The 20,118-nt window shown below is 38.3% G+C and overlaps 1 protein-coding gene across 2 annotated transcripts in view; it reads right to left on the reverse strand.

Moving 5' to 3' along the window:
* EIF2AK3 (eukaryotic translation initiation factor 2 alpha kinase 3) overlaps positions 1 to 20,118 on the reverse strand; it is a 99,963-nt gene that overhangs the window by 43,660 nt on the left and 36,185 nt on the right. For both annotated transcript variants that reach the window (XR_010317970.1, XM_064268821.1), the window contains exons 3-8: positions 11,707 to 11,901; positions 8,909 to 9,039; positions 7,087 to 7,321; positions 6,560 to 6,722; positions 3,960 to 4,100; positions 5 to 127 (exon numbers count right to left, since the gene is read on the reverse strand). Coding sequence is in view for 1 of the 2 variants with exons in the window: in XM_064268821.1 (XP_064124891.1) it covers positions 5 to 127; positions 3,960 to 4,100; positions 6,560 to 6,722; positions 7,087 to 7,321; positions 8,909 to 9,039; positions 11,707 to 11,901 (988 nt within the window). In the remaining variant the exon portion in view is untranslated. The remainder of the gene's footprint in view (positions 1 to 4; positions 128 to 3,959; positions 4,101 to 6,559; positions 6,723 to 7,086; positions 7,322 to 8,908; positions 9,040 to 11,706; positions 11,902 to 20,118) is intronic.

The raw sequence follows: 20,118 nt of genomic DNA on the forward strand, positions 1-20,118 counted from the left end.
TTACCATATGGATACTGTAAGATTGAAAGCGCACCATTACTGTATTCTTCATGAGAAAATTTATCATTACTAAGACATTTGTCAAATTCATCAGACCCAACCAACACAGGAGTTCTGGAAGGAGAATCTAAAAGAAAAATGGTAAAATCTTAGCTGTTATGACTAAGGAAAACACATGTGCCTGCCTCATAAAGATAATGCTCTATATTCTAAAGCTTGTGAATGGCCATCTAAGATACAACTGTTGGTCACTACGCATCTGGAGCAAAAGAGAAAGAAACCAAAGACTCAAAGAAGAAGACAGTCTACATGACTAACAGTCTACACAGACCATGGCCTCAGCTACCTTGAGGCCAGAAGAACTAGGTGGTGCCCAGCTACCACTATCGATTGTTCTAACAAGGGACACAAATGGATGGTCCCAGACAGAATGGGTAAAAAAATGTAGAAGAAAACTCAAATTCCTAAAAAAGAGACTTATTGGACTGGTAGTGACTAGAGGAATCCCCAAGACTATCGCCCTGGGATATCCTTTAAACTTGGAACTCAAACCACTCCAGGAGGCCACCTACCAGCCAAAAGACAGAGTGGCTTATAAAATAAATAATATCAGTGCAGTTCTACTCTGCACCTATGGGATTGCCATAAGCTGGAATTGACTTGAAGGCAACTAAAAACAGTAACACATATCTATTTAAGAGGTTAAACTGACTGAATTGGGAGATGAATTCACTGGAGGGGGTGATAGAAAGCGCTGCTTCTTTAGTTACTAATTAGTAGAATGGAATTATGTTGGTAGCATTCTCTGAGATGGAGAATCATGGAAAAGGATCCAGTTTTTCAAGGGGAGAGGATTTTAAGGTCAGTTTTAGACGTGTCAAGGACTTTTGAGACACCCAAGAGGCAGTGTTGAGTAGGCAGGTGGCAATGTGAATCTGAAGTCTAAAAGCAAAGTCTGACCTGGACATATGAATTTGTGAGTCAGGAGATGGTAACCGAATTCATGAGTAAGGATGGAATTGCCTGGGGACAAAGTATGGATTGAGACGAAGTGATCAGAGAGTTAAGAAGAAGGTTGGAACAGTATTGGTTCATGGAAGCCAGGGAATGAGGGTGTTTCAAAAGGAAGGCACGATTAACAGAGTTGGATGCTGCTGGCAGGTCAAGCAGTATGAGGACTAAAACATGGCTGCTAGATGTAGCAATGGTAATAGTTAATATTCCTAAGAACTATTCTGAGACATTTATGTGTATTAGTAACTTATGTATCCCTATTTTTCAGATAAGAAAACTTGAGGTACAGAGAGCTTACATAACTTGCTCAAAATCACAGAATAAGTAATTGGCAAAGCTTGGTTTGAACTGAGGGAACCTGACCTCACATTCTTGTGCTCAGCCTCTATGATATACTACTCTGTCCTAGCTATGTAGGAATCATCCCTAATTTTGTTGAGAGCCATTCAGGTCTCATGAATTGTGAAAAATCTAGATAGGAGCTGGTACCCTTCTACCTGTGTTCCCCTAGACCTTTGATCCTCTGCTTTCTGCTGGTCTCCCTTGTTGTGAACTTGAGGCCCCTCCAAGTCTGTTAGCTCATGTATAATGGCTTCAACACTTTCTGCCATGTGGGAAAACATTTGGTTGCTTTATGAGCCCTGTTTAGGCACAGAGGGACCTTGTAAGGTGATTTTAGGCATCTCATAGATATGGTGATCATTTGCTGCAGTTTGTCAAAATCTCTGTTTTTGCCTGTCCTCACGTAATTATCAGTAGCTCTCCTTTCGTTGTCAAGGGCGTCCTACTTTGAATGATAAATTATATGGTATCCTGTGATGGGTCAGTTTTATTTGCAAAGTTGGCTAGGCAATAAACCAAACCAAACCACTGCTGTCGAGTTGATTCTGACTCATAGAGACGCTAGAGGACAGAGTAGAACTGCCCCATAGGGTTTCTAAAGTTTTAATCTTGACGGAAGCAGACTGCCACCATCTTTCTCCTGCAGAGTGTCTGGGGGGTTCGAACCTCCAACCTTTCAGTCAGCAGCCAAGTGCTTTAACCACTGTGCCACCGGGGCTCCTTTGGCTTGGCTATAAACCAACCATTGTTGTAAAACTGATTCCGACTCATAGCCATCTTTTAGGACAGAATACAACTGGCCCATAGGGTTTCCAAGGAGTGGCTGGTGGATTCAAACTGCTGACCTTTTGGTTAACAGCCATAGCTCTCAACCACCATGCCACCAGGGCTCTCCTGGCTAGGCTACAGCTCTCAGTTATTCTACCAAACACTATAAAGGTATTTCCTTGAAGGTATTTTATGGCTGTGATTAAAGTCTATAATCATTTTACCTTAAGTAAGGAAGATTATCCTAGATCATCTGGGTGGGCCTGATTCAATCAGTTGAACAGTCAAGAACAAAACTGAGGATTTCTGAAGAAGAAGAAACACTACCTGTGGTCAGCAGCTTCAGCTCCTGACTGCAATTTGCAGGCTTATCTTTGAATGGCCTGCTCTGTGGATTTTGGACTTACCTAGCCAGCCTCCCAATTGTATAAGCCAATTATTTGCAATAAATCTCTTTACAAAAAAAAATAAATTAAAAAAAATACAGCACCCATGAGTGCTGTGGTCCTCTAAACAATCATCTAAATGAGACCTAATGGTCAACATTTACCCTAGAGCAAAGATGAGAAGGTAAGGGGGTATAAGGAAGTTAATTTAATGGAAACAGAACAACCAGAATGGAAATAATGAGAATGCTGACACGTTGTGAAAAGTATAACGAACGTTACTGAGTAATATGGACAGAAATTGTTAACTCTTTTCATGGTCCATGGTATATATGGTGTATCATCCACTTTTTCCAGCTCTCAGGTTCTTTGGTAGTAAAACTTTTATCACTTAAAGAATTTGTTTCCCTCCAGTGGGGATGTGCATAATGGCGAAATGTGAAAGAAACGTGAGCTGAAACAAAATAGCTGGGGTCTGAGGCTTGCAAGTAAGGACGTGCAACCAGAAAGTGTGATTGGATAAAAAATGTGTCTCTTTTGGCTTTTGTACCCCTAGATAAGCCTTATAAGCATTATCTATGGTTTCCTGTGTGATAGTTAGGGAGCCCTGGTCGGTTTGGTTTTGTCTTTTTGTGTCATATTTGGAAAACCAGGGTTCCCCATGTAATCTACTGGAGGGCGCCGCAAAAAACATCAGCAACCAAGGTCTAGTGGTAAAGACGAGAGCCCAGTAAGTATGGGTTCGAGAACTTTAAAAGTTCTGGAGTAACCATGTAGTACCAGAAAATATTTCTCAAAATTCGTATTACCAACCAAAAATTTAAACACCATGATTCAGCATGCTTCCATTAATGAAAACATATGATATCGAAAAAAATTTCAAAAGAGGAAATACGTGGACCTTGAAAGTTAAATGAGAACCCAATTTGCTACGTAAATTTTCTCCAATAATCACAACAAAATATTTAAAAAAAGAAAATACATGTGCCTCATTCATTCAATACATACTCAACCACAGTTCAGTCTGAACATGTGAAGTCAAACAAATGGCTTAAGGGTCTTGCTCTTTGAAAGCACAAGGTCTTGTAATTAAAAAATGATGTGACACATGCAAAAAAAACCCATACACACAACGTACACAAAGATAACTGAGGGAAGTAGGTGGACCAGTATTTGAATTCAATTCATTTAACTGTAAAAGAATACGATGTTAGTTTTACCTAAACATTCATTTATTTCTATAGAAGCAACTGGTGCTTCAATGAAATAATGCCCTAAATGATCATTAAAATTCATTATTAACAACTAAAATGCCTTCCTAGTTTATCAGTAAAATATAAAGTACATAATAGTTCTAATCACTATAATATTCAAAACTAGGGCAAAGACAGTCATTATTAGGCCTCTGAGCACCTTAATAATACTTATAAAATTTGATAACTGACTTACGTATTAAGGGCTTCCATTTGATTGTTGGCAAAGGAACAATTGCATTTTCGTTATTGACAGATTCCAAGGCCTTGGGATTTGTGGGGAACTTTTCTGAAATTCTGACTGATGACTGCAGATACAGCTGGCCTCTGTACATTCCTGAATCAACCAAAACATTGCCAATTATGTTTAGAATCCTTTAAGCACCAATGATTTTTTCCAAAGGTCCATTTCATTAAAAAAAAATTCGATTAATTCTGTGTATGTGCTACACAGCTCTTTACAAAGAAGGATCATGTCTAGAACACTCAGATTTGACTCATGGGTTATCCAACAAAGATAGTAGGGAAAAGGCCCATACAATGTTTCTCACAGAATAATAGTACATTTTCCATAATTAGAGGAAAACTGCCTGTAGAAATTTTCAACAGTAGGAAGCCATTGTACTGTTATGAAACTGATAGCTTAGATGAAGTGACTTTCTCCTTAAAGAAAATTTACCTGTTGTTGTTAGGTGCCATCGAGTCAGTTCCAACTTATAATGACCCCATACACAACAGAATGAAACACTGCCCAGTCCCGCACCATCCTCACAATAGTTGCTATGTTTGAGCCCACTGCTGTAGCCACTGTGTCAATCCATCTCGTTGAGGGTCTTCCTCTTTTTCGCTGACCCTCTACTTTATCAAGCATGATGTTCTTCTCCAGGGACTGGTCCCTCCTGATAACATGTCCAAAGTACGAAGTCTTACCATCCTGGCTTCCAAGGAACACTGTGTACTTCCAAGACAGACTTGTTTGTTCTTCTGGAAGTCTATGGTACATTCAATATTCTCCACCAATACCATAATTCAGTGGCATCATTTCTTCTTTGGTTTTTTTTATTCATTGTCCACCTTTCGCACGCATATGAGGCGACTGAAAATACCACTGCTTGGGTCAGGCACACCTCAGTCCTTAAAGTGACATCTTTGTTTTTCAATACTTTAAAGAGGTCCTTTGCGGCAAATCTGCTCAATGCAATACGTGGTTTGATTTCTTGAATTCCAGAGATAATGCTAACAATTCAGCTAAGTACTATTATAATGCATGTGTGGCATGTTAGTTTTTCAAATTCTTGCATTTTTTTGAGACTGAGGTATGGGCAGTACATTGATAGAACTTAAAGAATTTCATGGGTATTCTGACCACTGACACTAGTTCAAATAATTAGACTAGAAATTTCAAAATTAATTATATTAAACGTCTTCAATTGCCCAGAAGTACACCATGGTTTTGGTTTTATTTCTCAGATCAGTTGCATAGATGTATAGAAAAAAATAAACCCAATATCGAAGGTAGGAGCAAACTGATAACAGATGCAAACACAAATGTGGAAAGCTGTAGACTTGAGGATCTATGACTAATTTTAAATCATGCTATGTAATGGAAACATTTCTAAGTCTAACACATGTCTCAGAGAAAAACAATACTCTGTTAAGTAATTTAAAGTCTCAGAATTGAACAAATGGAAAAATAGCAGGAATGGAAATCAAAGAATAAATTTTTTTTTTTTTTTGAGTGTCCACCTGATATAATTAGCTCACTCTTCATCAGCATCTCTCTCCTACCCACTGTCCAGTCCCTTTCATGTCTGCTGAGTTGTCTTCGGGAATGGTTCCTGTCCTGGGCCAACAGAAGGTTTGGGGACCATGACCGCCAGGATTCCTCTGGTCTCAGTCAGACCATTAAGTATGGTCTTTTTGTGAGAATTTGGGGTCTGCATCCCACTGATCTCCTGCTCCCTCAGGGGTTCTCTGTTGTGCTCCCTGTCAGGGCAGTCATCGGTTGTGGCTGGGCACCAACTAGTTCTTCTGGTCTCAGGATGATGTAGGTCTCTGGTTCATGTGGCCCTTTCTGTCTCTTGGGCTCTTAGTTATCGTGTGACCTTGGTGTTCTTCATTCTCCTTTGCTCCGGGTGGGTTGAGACCAATTGATGCATCTTAGATGGCCGCTTGTTAGCATTTAAGACCCCAGACGCCACATTTCAAAGTGGGATGCAGAATGTTTTCATAATAGAATTATTTTGCCAATTGACTTAGAAGTCCCCTTAAACCATGGTCCCCAACCCTCGCCCTTGCTCCGCTGACCTTTGAAGCATTCAGTTTATCCCGGAAACTTCTTTGCTTTTGGTCCAGTCCAGTTGAGCTGACCTTCCATGTATTGAGTATTGTCCTTCCCTTCACCTAAAGCAGTTCTTATCTGCTAATTAATCAGTATAAAACCCTCTCCCACCCTCCCTCCCTCCCTACCTCGTAACCACAAAAGTATGTGTTCTTCTCAGTTTATACTATTTCTCAAGATCTTATAATAGTGGTCTTATACAATATTTGTCCTTTTGCCTCTGACTAATTTCGCTCAGCATAATGCCTTCCAGGTTCCTCCATGTTACGAAATGTTTCACAGATTCATCACTGTTCTTTATCGATCAAAGCATAAATCTTAAAAGGCAATCTAAGTCAGGGAATGTATTTAGGAACTAAAACTACTATAAACACACCTGAAGCAGAAAGGAACAACGTAGGAACGTAATCTAGATGTCAACATGTACCGTCACCGGATAAGAGACATCTACTCACCCAAGTAAACACTGCTCTCTGTGGCTCCTCGTGCCGCTTCTACAATGTCTTCTTCATCTTCTAGAACTTCACTGTTAGGTATGTAACTTGTATCATCAAAAAGACTAATTGGAATGACTTTGTCATCCTTAACCAACCAGGCAGATGCAATTGGAGTGCAAAACTAAAGAAAAAATGGAAAAGAGATTTAAAAGCAGTGTTTTATGTAGGAGTCACTGGGCGGCACAAAGGGTTAAGTGCTCAGCGGCTAACCACTGGTTTGAGTCCACCCAGAGGTATTTCAGAGGAAAGACCTAGTCATCTACTTTGACAAATGAGCTTTTGAAACCTTATGGAGCATGAATGAGAACTGACTCCATGGCAACTGGTTTTCCGCTTTATGAAATCTCAACTTATAAAACACTGGTTAAAATCACAAACTGCTTAAAGCATAGAAGAGAAGTCAAGAATCCCAAGTGGTGGTTATTTTCCTCCACCCAATGAGTTTGATGAAACTGGAGGAGGAAAGAACATATGGTTTTAGGTACCTGGTATTCCCATTCCAGATGTCCTCCCTTCTTGCTAAACGCCATAACCTTCCAATCGGCAACAGAGACTTTTATCACTGTGCCGGTCACAGCAGCTTCCTGTTCTTCCACATCCGAAATAATTGTAGACTCTTCTTTGTTCCCACTGGGTTTAAAGGTGCTTTCGATAAATCCAGCTCTAGTTTCCATTTCTGGAATATACCGAAGCTCAAAGTGGCCAACACTGAAATTCCACCTTAAATTTACAAAGGTTTGTTTTAGAAATTACTTTCAAATGAAATTACTTTAAACACAGAACTCTTCTAGATTAAAGAAAGTCAATGCCTTTGAATTATGGTGTTTCATGACGTGAAAAAGAACAACCCAAAACAACCTTCTGGAAAGGAGTGTGCTGATGATTTACGCCACAAGAGGGCCCTCAAGGACTTTGTGCTGACCTTTTAGGAACCTGGTTCTGAGTCTGAACTGACAACAGCAGTGGGACATACATTTTCTGAACGATAAACAAATATTCATACTGCCAAACCAGAGTGTTTTTCTCCAAACGCATCAGAGTCACCTTAAAATGAGGTAGCATGCAGTTTGCCCTATGTCTTAATTAAAGGCTGGGTACATTTCATCCAAGTGCACAGAAATTAATATATTTTTAATAAACCAATGTAAAAGGCAGGAAGAATGCATCAATTTTAGGTTTACATAAAAACATGGCCTTGAAGAGGCAATGTGATCCAGTATACTAATCTCAGTCAGTAAACTCACTGGGATTTGCAAGTCATTTAACCTTTTCTGAGTCTCAGTATTCTTACCCATAAAGTGAAAGTAATAATGTTTCCCCTACAACTAACTAATAAATAGAAAAATCACTTAAGTATTGACAGTATTATATCACTTGGATATAAAATGTCCTAACTAAGAATTCCAATTTCTACTGAAAAAAAATATACATATACACTTAAGGAGGATGGATCTTAGACTCTAGACCTTTCCTGTTCTGGTAACTCAAATTTCTGTTGAGTGCAACCAGCAAGCACTCAAACATATAAGGAAACAAAATCCCATCAGGATAAAGTAAGCCAGGTTATTAGCTGATGCAAAGCCCAATTCATGGTCCAAGGAAAGTAGAAAGAATACATTCTTAACTAAAGTTGAGAAAAGTTTTCAAGACAGGAAACAGAATTATATTGCATCAGATTAGAGAAAATCTGAAAGTCTGACTCATTTTCTAAAGATAAAGATCTAAAAAAATATTTTTATTACATAAGCAGTTTAAAATTTAAATATTAAGTTAAAAAAAATCAAGCACGTGGTTTAGACCCAACATATCTAATCTACTTATTTTTTAATCACATATCTAAATGTAAAGATTACATAAGGAATTCATTATTGGAAGAGGATTTGACTAAACATGATATTTCAATAACTCTAAGAAAATAGACTACAATTACTATTTTTAAAATTTGAGGAGTGAGACAAACTAAGAAACCTGCTAGATAGAACTAACTATAGAGTTAAATAAGCCCAAGCTGAAAACGGAAACCTGGCTGCCATGAAAAATATCATTAACTTAAGACTAAACTAATGTACAGTCATTGTATGGGACCCCTATTGGTTACCACATATTGAAACATACAGTGAAAAGTTCAGTTCAGGATTTGTTAACCATGAGGACATTTTTAATTTAGGACCTATATTTCTCTTAAAAGACTAGTTTGCTTTTAGGGCAACAAAATAGTTCAGAAAATCTCCACAAAAAAAATCTGATGACTTTTGGTGTTAGGTATACTTATAAATGATATCAACATCAACATTATCTGATACACACTTCTCATTGCCACTGCGAGGTCCAACAGCTCTAACGGTTTTCTGGGTGCGCTGCAGAAGCAGGATGTCTTCTTGTTCCATTTCATCACTATCCCATCGGCGACAACCCAAAGCTGAGCAGATATACCTCACCTGAAAAGACAGACACACAATCAGTAAAGGACACAAGTTACAGGAGATCAGAGACATTAAAATAATCTCCATAATTTGTAAAAAGTAAAAGAAAACTGAGGAAATGTGTAAGAAGTAACCAAGTAATAAGCACCATTTAGGTTACTAACTCCTGCAGTGAGTTATCTAGAACCAAAAAAGTGCCAATAAACATTTATTTCAGGGAATGATTTTAAGAATTTAGATAGTTTTAATCTTAGTTTATAGATCCATGAAACTAATCAAGAAGAAATGGATAACTAGTTGTGGTATCTTATCAATAACATTAAAATTCCAGGTGAATCAAAAAAATAAAAATAAAAATAAAAAACTCAAAGTTCCCATATAACAGATACATTTGGCTTTAAATTTTTAAACCTTTTCTAATAGCTTTAATATTTAAAAGTAACTCCTTCAAAACTTGATTAAAAGAAAATGGAAGACTCTTCTTACGATCTGAACTAAAAGCCTCACAGAAAGAAGCCTACCTGCCCGAATACCACAGCTCTGCAGCAGCACATGAAATCAAAAGCACATGATCAAGGTTCAATCTCGTTGTTTTCCAGTTGAGAACACTGAAAAAAACAGAGATTGAAGCGCTGGCTCAAAACACGGCCAGACAAGAGCGCTTGGCTTCCGCAACACAAAGCAGACGCTGGTGGGTAAAGAAGGCAGAACAGCATCTGCAAAAGCAAGAAGGTGCTTCGGATAGCTAGGCATCTAATACTTACATAAGTAGTAGTGTGAAACTCTATTATCTAATTCCATTCCTCACTAAAAGGGACCAAGGCTCCTCAGAGAAATGGTTGATTCCAGGGCTGGGGCAGGGTAGGTACAAGACGAACCTTATCATCTTATCATTCCAGAAAGTAAAGATGTGTGCAAAAAATGATAGAGGCATGGCACAGGATATAAGAGTCAGCTTGAAGGAGCTCTCACCAGCCAAATAAGATTCAATAAGGAATCTTAAAGGTTTGAAAAACTCAAGGGTAAAAAGAGCATTTTCTCATTCTTCCCCGTTATATTCTAAGATATAATAAAATGTTAACATACATATATATGTAAAATGTTTACATATCAAGATGTTAATGAAACCAGGAACATTTCATTCTGTTATACATAAAGGTCACCATGAGTCAGAGCTGACTTGATGGCAACTACCAATAACAAGAGGTAAAGAAAATATTTTTTAACTTAGTAATGAGGTCACTTCTGAGGTTAGGAAAGCTGTACGAATGGAAATGTGGGGCCCAAGGTTGAGAAGGGGAGAGTGTTGACATGTCACGGGGTTGGCAACCAATGCCACAAAACAATATGGGTATTAACTGTTTAATGAGAAACCAATTTGTTCTATAAACCTTCATCTAAAGCACACATATATACATGTATAAATAAAAAATATTTTGACCCCTGTTTAAAATCTTACATTTATTTTACAGTTAAGTGATATTCTTGTTGAGAAATGCATATAAGTAGGAGACGCAGAATCACAACATTTTCAGTGCTTATCAACCCAGTATGGTAGGTCTCATGGATGATACCACTTATTTTTTTTTAGAACATTGTGTGTTTTAGGTGAAAGTTTACACAGCATATTTGTTTCCCCTTCAACAATTTATGCACAAATTTTTCCGTGATATCGGTTGCTATCCCTGCAATGTGTCAACACTCTCCCCATTTTCACTATGCCTTCTCCATTTCCATTCCTCCAGCTCCCTTGCCCCTCTTTGCCTTCTCATCTTTAGTTTTGGGGACATGTTGCCCATTTGGTCTCATACAGTTGATTGTTCTAAGAAGCACATTCCTCAAGGGTTTTATTGTTTATTTTATAGGCCAATCTATTATTTGGTTGAAAGGTGACCTCCAGGAAAGGCTTCAGTTCCAGGTTAAAAGGGTGTCTTGAGGTGATACTCTCAAGGGCTATTTTGATCCTTTTTGAAAAAGATACTTTAATTAGTTGCTTCTAATATGAATTTGGAGCTCTGGTGGTACAGTGGTTAAGCATTCAGCTGCTAACCAAAAGGTCGGCAGTTCATATCCACCAGCCGCTCCCTGGAAACCCTATGGGGGCAGTCCTACTCTGTCCTGTAGGGTTGCTATGGGTCAGAACCCACTCGACAGCAACAGGTTTTTTTTTTCATATGAATTTATATTATAAGACACAATCTTAGAAGGAAATTATATTATGGTTATATTCCAAGAGCTAATACTAGAAGAAGTCTAGGTTATTCACAGCGTGATCTAAGTCAGATCGACCTTGAAAGTTTCTTAACCTTTTAAAGCCTTGGTTTTCTCATCTGTAAAATGAGTATAAACTTTCCTCTTGGGTTATTATAGGATCAAACTAAATAAATAAATGAATAGAAACAATGATTCCATTATCAAGATTATTACTAGTCTTCAGAGGACTCTTCATCTGTCAAAATGGGGAAAATATGTAAGGCTTAGGAATAGTGTAAAGATTTACAATTAATGTATGAAGAAATGCAACTGAAACACATTTATTGGCCCATTTTTATTAAAACAAATGAGATCCTCAGGAGAAAATTATAGTAAACCTCAAAGAGTAATATTATAGTTTAAGATATTATTTCTTCTATCCTTATTTATTCTGATTTTCCCCAAAATAAATTCAACACTTTTACTCACCTTTCCACTGTATGCACTGAGTCCATATGTAGTGAAAGACTTCCCTCCAGCCAAAACAACATCATCTCCATATTTATAAGAAGATTCGAGAAGCGACTCCACTGTGAAAGGAACTGTCTCCATGCTCTCACGGTCGCGGTCCCACTGGAAGAGGTCTCCATCCAGGGAAGGAATGATCATCTTGTTCCCAAATACCTAAAACAAAAGTGAACTTTAAAAGGGTCACAAGTTTACAATAAGAGTAGTAACTAAGAGTCGGGGTTTGGGGCCTGATGTACTCCAGCTTCCTTCTGACTAACAAATGAAGCAGCACAGTCCATCAACCAAAAGTAATTTAAAAGAACTGCCAATCACTCCCAGGGCCTACAAGTAACACTCGAGTATGGTTTTTCTCAAACTCTGTTCTATGGGGCAATACCAAAACTAAAAACCAGGGTTTCCAAGGTGTGGCTGGTGGATTTGAACTGCCGACCTCTTGGTTAGCAGCTGCGCTCTTAACCACTGCACCCCTAAGGCTCTATGGGGCAGCAGTGTCCCATACTATAGGTGAGCTACCAAAAGCGTTTGGTGGTCAAGTAAGTTCAGGAGGCGGTTACTACAGGACTTCCTGTAGCCATTAGTATGCTGATGTACACTATGATTTCGTGGTAGTCATAGTGTAAGCAGTACTTCCCAGGCCAGTTTTATCCAGGCCAATTACTATCGCAGACTTGGATACTGGTATCCACTGAACACAGGTTTGGAAATGCTGATTCAAGCAGTACTCCATCCCCTCTTTTATTTGCCTTCTCAAATCTGCACTAAGCCTGGTAACTAAGCTTACTGGTTTTATGCTGTGTTTGCCCTCCTTTTAACAATGTTTAGTGATGGCCTACTATGTGCCAGGCACTATTCTGATGTTTGAGATAGATTCGTGAGCAAAACAAAACAAATCACTGCCCTTGTGGAGCTTAAACCCTGGTGATGGGAGACAAACAACATAGTAAATAAATTACAGAGTATGTTACGTGATAAACATCATAGGAAAAAAATAAGGAAGGACTGGAAAATTGGGCGGGGGGGTGTTAATGAGCTCAGAGTAGGTTCAACTGAGAAAGTAACATTTCAGCAAAGACCTAAAGATGAGAGGTTAATCCTCCTGACATCTGGGGATCATCTTTTGCTGAGGCCCTAAGGTGGAAATGTCATGTTTGAGGAATAAGGAAAACAGGCTGTAGGGGCAAGGGTGGAGAGGGGAGAGTAGGCAGAAGACAAGAGTCGATGGTGGCTCTGATTAGGCTGACAGCATCAGAGGTCTGAAGGTGGTCAGATATGGGATGTAACTGGAAGGTAAAACCCATTGTTGCCGAGTTGATTTCAACTCACAGCAAACTGGAAGGTAAAGCCAACGGGACTTCATGGGGGAATGCTTGCAGACCATGAGCAACAGAAAGGATTACAGGGTGACCACTAGGATTTTTGGCCAAGAACATGAGTTACTCATGAGTAAGACACATAAATTTTAGTATATGGCATTGTGACACGGACTTTCGGCATTTAAAAAAATATATAATTTGACTAATTTCAGTTAATGACACAGCTATTTGCCTAGTCACCCAGGCTCAAAACTTTGGAAAAAGGGAGTATGAAAGAGTAGGGGTTGAAAAGGACTCTGAACAAATGTGAGCCTCGTGAACTTCCTTAAAACATTTCTCTATGCATTTTTGTTGTTGCTGCTGTTGTTCCTTAAGCAGCAGAATCATTTCTTTAAAGGGAGAGTCACTTGAAATGTCCCACACAACCACTGGGACTTCTAACATGGTGCTCAACTTGCACATTCTCCCTGTCCACTGCCCTGCCCCCACACCTCTGGGTTTCTAAAGGACAGGTTGAAAGCCACTATTCTAATCTACTTTCTTTCATTTTTAGTTCAAATCCTTGTTATCCCCTGCCTGACCTCTCATAATAGCCTCTTTACAATTCTTAACTGGAAATTTCCTCAGTCCAACCTCTAAGTATCTTCTAGATTAATCTCTGAGACAGAGTTTAAGCTTGTTATTACACTACCCAAAAATCTTTAACAGCTCTCTATTATCGTCTTACTAAAGACCCCAAATCCTAAGTCTGACATTCAAAGTCCTCTAAATATGACCTCAAACAACCCTTCTGTGCTTGCCTTTCACTTCTCACCATGTGGGGGAAGCTGGGCATCGTTACTTAAGCGTGGCATATAATGTCACTGTCATTGCTCAAGCTCCCTTGTCACTGTCGATGTCACTTCTTCTTCCTGGAACGCCCTTCCTGTACCAACTCTGCCTACTGAAATCCTAGCTGGGTTCAAGCTAGCATCACCTATGCTTTGAACTCCAAGAAAATTTTGGTAGTATAAGTTTCCTGATAAAAATCTTCTCAATCCTAATACTATACTTTTTGCTATAACTATAAGCTGAAACACTATTAAATTCTCAAAAATTGTTTACTCTCCCTCTAAGAAACATTCACCACGTATGCTAGCGTTCCCACAGTGTTTGTTAAAGAAATATACTCAAACCTAGAGCCTAGATCTCATTATCTAATTCCATGGCCCACTAAAAGGGACCAAGGCTCCTCAGAGAAATGGCTGATTCCAGGGCCGGGGCAGGGTAGGTAGGAGATGAACCTTTACCATCTTATTATTCCAGAAAGTAAAGACGTGCTCAAAAAATGATGGAGACATGTCACGAGGTTATAACAGTCCTCTTAAAAGAGCTCCCATTGGCCAAATCTGGGACAATTTAAGCACCAAAATAATTAAGCACAGTAATGAATTACAAACCATTGGGGAAAAAAAAAGGAATTCATAAGTCCATACCAATAGCAAATAGATAAATACAGAGGAGAGAAAGTAGTGTTCCTGCTGCAGCAAAACACCAGATGCCTACTGGTAGATGTGAAGGGAGGCTGGAGTTGGGAAAATCAGCATTTTGCAATCATCACAGGAAAGACTAGATCAGGCAAGAATCAGTAACAGTGATGGAAATTTTGATGAGGATATATGCAGACATTTACACAGTCTTATAATGTCGCCCCACAAATTGCTTATTAGCTGTAAGAAAAAAAAAAAACAGTAATTACACATTAGAGAATTAGAACAGTATCTTGACTGGGTAAAGGAAATTAACATCATTAATAAACGGCAGACGTGATGCTCTGAGAAAGGACACTACATCAACCCATGTACTATTCCAGCCAAGAATATACAACCTGCACCTAATCAAAGGAAACACCAGAAAGCACAAAATAAGGAAACTTCTGCTTCCTGAAAAAGTGAACAGGGTCTATAGTCTTCAAAAATATAAATGTCATAAAAGACAAAGAAAGGTTATGGAACAATCCAGATTAAAAGTGGCTAACGTGATAAATACAGAAATGTAATACCTGGTCCTAGACTAGATTCTATACTAGGGTAGAGGATGCAATAAAGGACATTACTAGGTCAGCTGACAAAGCTGGAATATGGATGGTAGATTAGGTGCAGGTATTGTATCAGTATACACTTATGAAGCTGATAACCGCACTGGGATTATGTAAGAGAATATCTCTACTAGGAAATACAAACTGAAGTAGGTATTTAGGAGTATAAGGCTATGATGCATATTTAACTTACCTTCAAATGGTTCAGAAGAAAAAAGGGGGGGGGCAGAGAAAGGAAGAAAGAATGTGTGCACAGGCACAAAGGACAGGATTAACAAGGTGTAGATAGGTGAATCTGAGTATACAGAGTTTTTTTTTTTTTTGTATTCCTTTTATTTGTGTGGCTTTTTGTAGTTTGAAATTAATTCCAAATAAGAGAAAAGAAAGGAAACGAAGGCCATCCCAGAGCCTTGTGGGAGCTCTGTAATTTTAACTCAGAATGCTTCACCATGAAATAGAAGGTGTACCACAATTCTGCATAAAGATTTCTAATTACTACTCTTCACTGAAAAACATTTGATTTTCAATAAACTCTCAAATGCTATTAGTAAGTACCCCACCTAATATTACCTTAGAGTTTCAGTATTACTATTATAATCTTTACTTTCTTGATAACAGCAGATAACATATTTAACTTTAAAAAAAGTTCTATTTATCTTTTGCAGAATGTCCAGATTGAAACTGTCATTAAGAGTAAATCTCGAAGCCTGCCTACCCTACAATAACAATATGATCTCCCATTTCAAGGTGCATATCAGTTAGAAAATCAAACACGTAGTATTCTCTACCTTCCATAATAAGTTAGGTATTCTATATTCTATTTACTAGAACAGTAAGTTCAAATGTGATAGTTATTTTTTTTAAAAAGAGATTTCAATTGTCCAGTCCTATCAAGAGTTGTAATAGGTTAAGGTACACACAGGGAAAACAGGTGTGCAACACTAAAGGAAAGAGGAAGAAGCCTGAGTGGGTCTGTAAACAGAGGGCATTTATTTTGACTGTTTCCTCTTCCATTAACAAGCTCTTTTCCCCTAAAGCAGTAGCAGGTCCTCAGAGAACACAATGGCTCCTAAGTGCAAAAAACAGCTGTTGAACTAATAGTGAGGAAAGTTCATATTTGCATTAACGGTGAACTATGTGCTGCCAAAAGTAGAACACAAATTTATGACTGCCAATTAAAAAATACGGGTTACAGAATTAAGAAGTCTTGATATGACTGACCACAGTGAAAATTGCCTCGTTTTAGAAGTTAACTCTTCAACAGCACTAACTCAATGAGACAAGTGCAAAAACCAAAAGGAAACGCCATTATGATTCAATACTGAATCATCATATTGTATTTCTGGATGATGGTTTTAAAAGTTCACTTTTATGTAGCTGCTCTCCACTAATTGGCTGCCTATGAGTCACACGAATGGTTGCTAACCTTTCCACCAATCACCATGAAGTCTTTCAGGCTGCATATGTGAAACCAGATGGTGCTTTTCCTGGAGAGCCACGAGAAGGGATATATGCATACAGCTCAGGTAAAGGGATGACATCACCCCTCACGATAGCATTACCTCACCCCTCAGCATAGGAATGAGTCACCCGGGTAGTCAGCTGCAAATCTCTTGGTAGAAAAAAAAGTAGGTTACCGCGGCGATGCGTTTTCACATTCCACTGATCTCCCCACGTCAACAGCTCTTTGTTCCTACTTGCTGCTCTGCATCTCAAACTAATTCTGTGGCTTGCTTCCCCCGTCAGTCATTTTTAAGAACATGTAAATCCTTGTTATTTTCTCTAGATAAGAGGTATTTATTTCTTCTACTTGTTTCTTTCTGGCCATGATTTTAAAATAAAAGGCTTGTCACATTGGCTAGCAAACTCAGTTCCAAGGATTCAATCAGAGTATCTGTGCAATCACAAAGCAGTTCACTAAAGTAATTCAATTTTTTTTTAATTTTATTTTATTGTATTTTTAGTAAAAATCCCCACAGCAAATTAGATTTCCATGTAACAATTACTATGCATATTGTTCGGTGACAGTGGTTACATTTTCCACATTATGTCAACATTCTCATTATTTACGTTCTGGTTGTTCTGTTTCCATTAATCTAGGCTCCCCCTCTCCCCATCTTTGCTTTAGGGCAAATATTGACCGTTGGCCTGGTATAGATGATTTTTTTTTCTTTTTATTGGCTTCTTTTTTAAAAGAGCACAGTACTCATAGGTGATATTGTTTACTTTATGAGCCAATCTGTTATTCAGCTGAAAGGTGACTTCGAGAGTAGTTTTAGTGAAAAGTTTAAAGGGTATCTCGGAGGAATTGTTTCGGGGGTTCCTCTAGTCTCTACTGGTCCAATAAGTCTGGCCTTTTTCAAAGTAATCCAATTTCTATATCTGAACAAAATCAAAGTAGCATACTTAATATAAAAGTGACACGTTACTAGGGACTGCTATCTAAAATTAGAATGTCAAAATAAGGACTCTTAACTTTCAAGTGGCAAAAGGAACTTCAATTGAGAAAGGAAGTACTAGTATTAAAATAAAAACTCCCATCAATAAAAACAAAAATTCCTCTAATTTTATAAATTTTTTTTTCATTTGTTTATCTTTTCTACCCAACCATCTCCGCTCCCACCTACGCACACACTTTTGGGGTATGTTCAACTTTAACTTATTACAGAAAATTTCAAACATACAAAACACAAAGAGAGTAGTACAACACACCCCCCGTACCTATTATCCAGTTTCAGCCATCACCAACATTTTGTCAATGGTTTCATATATCCTCCATCGACCCACTATGTATTTGTTTATGAGAGTATTTTAAAGCAAATCTCAGACATCGTGACATTTCTCTTATAAATGCTTGGGTATTCATTGCTGAGAATGTAACTACTATGCATTATTACAACTAATAGAATTAACAGTAATTCCATAAAATAATTTAATATTCGAATTTCTCCCATTGTCTCAAAGTTGTATTTTCCAATTGGTTTGTTCCACTGAAAAATTTGGAGTATACTGACATATTATATTTGATTCTTTTTTCCTTAAGAGCCCCTTTTTCACGCATTGAAGTCAGCTTGAGAAATCAGCTCGTTTGTCCCACAGTATGGATTCTGTACATCCTTTAACTTGTGCCTTTTTCCCATCCATTTCCTGAAAAGTGTAATTAGATCTAGAGCTTTGATCAGATGCAGGTTTTTTTTTTTTTTTTTTAATAAAAATACTTCACTGGTGGTGCCATGTATTTCCTATTTTATCAGTGGTTGGCAAACTACCTCTCATAGGCCACATCCAGCCTGCCTCTTGTTTTTGTAAGTAAAATGTTATTGGAATACAGTCATACTCATTCCTTTACATACTACCTATGATTGCTTTCACTCTACAATGGCACAGTTGATTAGTTGCAACAGAGACCATGTGGCCCCAAAGCCTAAAATTTTACTACTACCTAACCCTTTACAGGAGTCCTGGTGGCACAGTGGTTAAGCACTCAGCTGCTAACTAAAAGGTCAGCAGTTCGAACCCACCCACTCCTCAGGAGGAGAAAGATATGGCAATCTGCGTCCATAAAGATTACAGCTTTGATAACCCTGTGGGGCAGTTCTACTCTGTTCTATAGGGTCACTATGAGTGGAATCAACTAGACGGCAATCGGTTTGGTTTTTTTGGTTAGCCCTTCACAGAAAGAGTTTTCCAGCCCCTATGGTGGCACAGGAAACCCTGGTGGCGTAGTGGTTAAGAGCTATGACTGCTAACCAAAAGGCTGGCAGGTCAAATCCACCAGGCGCTCCTTGGAAACTCTATGGGGCCGTTATACTCTGTCCTATACGGTCGCTATGAGTCGGAATCAACTCAACGGCAACAGGTTTGGTTTTTGTTTTACGGTAGCACAAAAGCTAAGCACTTGGCTGCTAACTGAAAGGTTGGGGCTCTGAACCCACCCAGGGGCTCCACGGGAGAAAGACGTGGCAATCTGCTCCTGTAATGATTACAGTCTAGAAAACTCTATGGAGTAGTTCTTCTACTCTGTCACACGGGAAACTATGAGTCGAAAGTCAACTCAATGGCACCTGACAACAACATGTTATATCGTATCAGAAGGCACACAGTGTTTAGTGATGTTACTTTTAATCAGAGAGTTCGGGGGAGTCAGCCTGATCCCTCTATTTTAAGTGTCCCATCAACTTTTCACCATTTTAGCATTGCTTGATGATCTACTATTTCATTAAAGGGAATAAAATAATGATTTCTAATTCTATCATTCTTTCTACATTTATTAGCTATAATTTTTCTATAAAGAACTTTCATTTGGTTTTGAAAGGAGGTTTGTATACATTAATTAGCATTTTTTCAGGTAGTGACTCAGACTTTAAGCAAACTCAAATACCCAAAGTCATACCAGGAAGTCACCCATGGACACAGCAAAAGCAGTGCTCAGAGGCCAATTTATATCAATAAATACACACAACCAAAAAGAAGAAAGGGCCAAAATCAAAGAACTATCCCTAAAAATTGAACAAATAGAAAGAGAGCAACAAAAGAAACCCACAGACACCAGAAGAAAACAAATAATAAAAATTAGAGCTGAACTAAATGAAATAGGAAACAGAAAAACAATTGAAAGAATTAACAAGACCAAAAGCTGGTTTTTTGAAAAACTCAACAAAATTGATAAACCATTGGCCAAACTGACAAAAGAAAAACAGGAGAGGAACCAAAAAACCTGAATAAGAAATGAGATGGGTGACATTACAACAGACCCAACTGAAATTAAAAGAATCATTATCAGATTACTATGAAAAACTATATTCAAATTTGAAACCTAGAAGAAATGGATGAATTCCTAGAAACACACTACCTACATAAACTAACTCAAACAGAGGTAGAGCAACTGAATAGACCCATAACAAAAGAAGAGATTAAAAAGGTAATCAAAAGCTCCCAACAAAAAAAAGCCCTGGTCCAGACAGCTTCACTGCAGAGTTC

The sequence above is a fragment of the Loxodonta africana genome, chromosome 15, assembly GCF_030014295.1.
Source record: "Loxodonta africana isolate mLoxAfr1 chromosome 15, mLoxAfr1.hap2, whole genome shotgun sequence".
In the NCBI taxonomy this organism is placed as follows: Eukaryota; Metazoa; Chordata; class Mammalia; order Proboscidea; family Elephantidae; genus Loxodonta; species Loxodonta africana.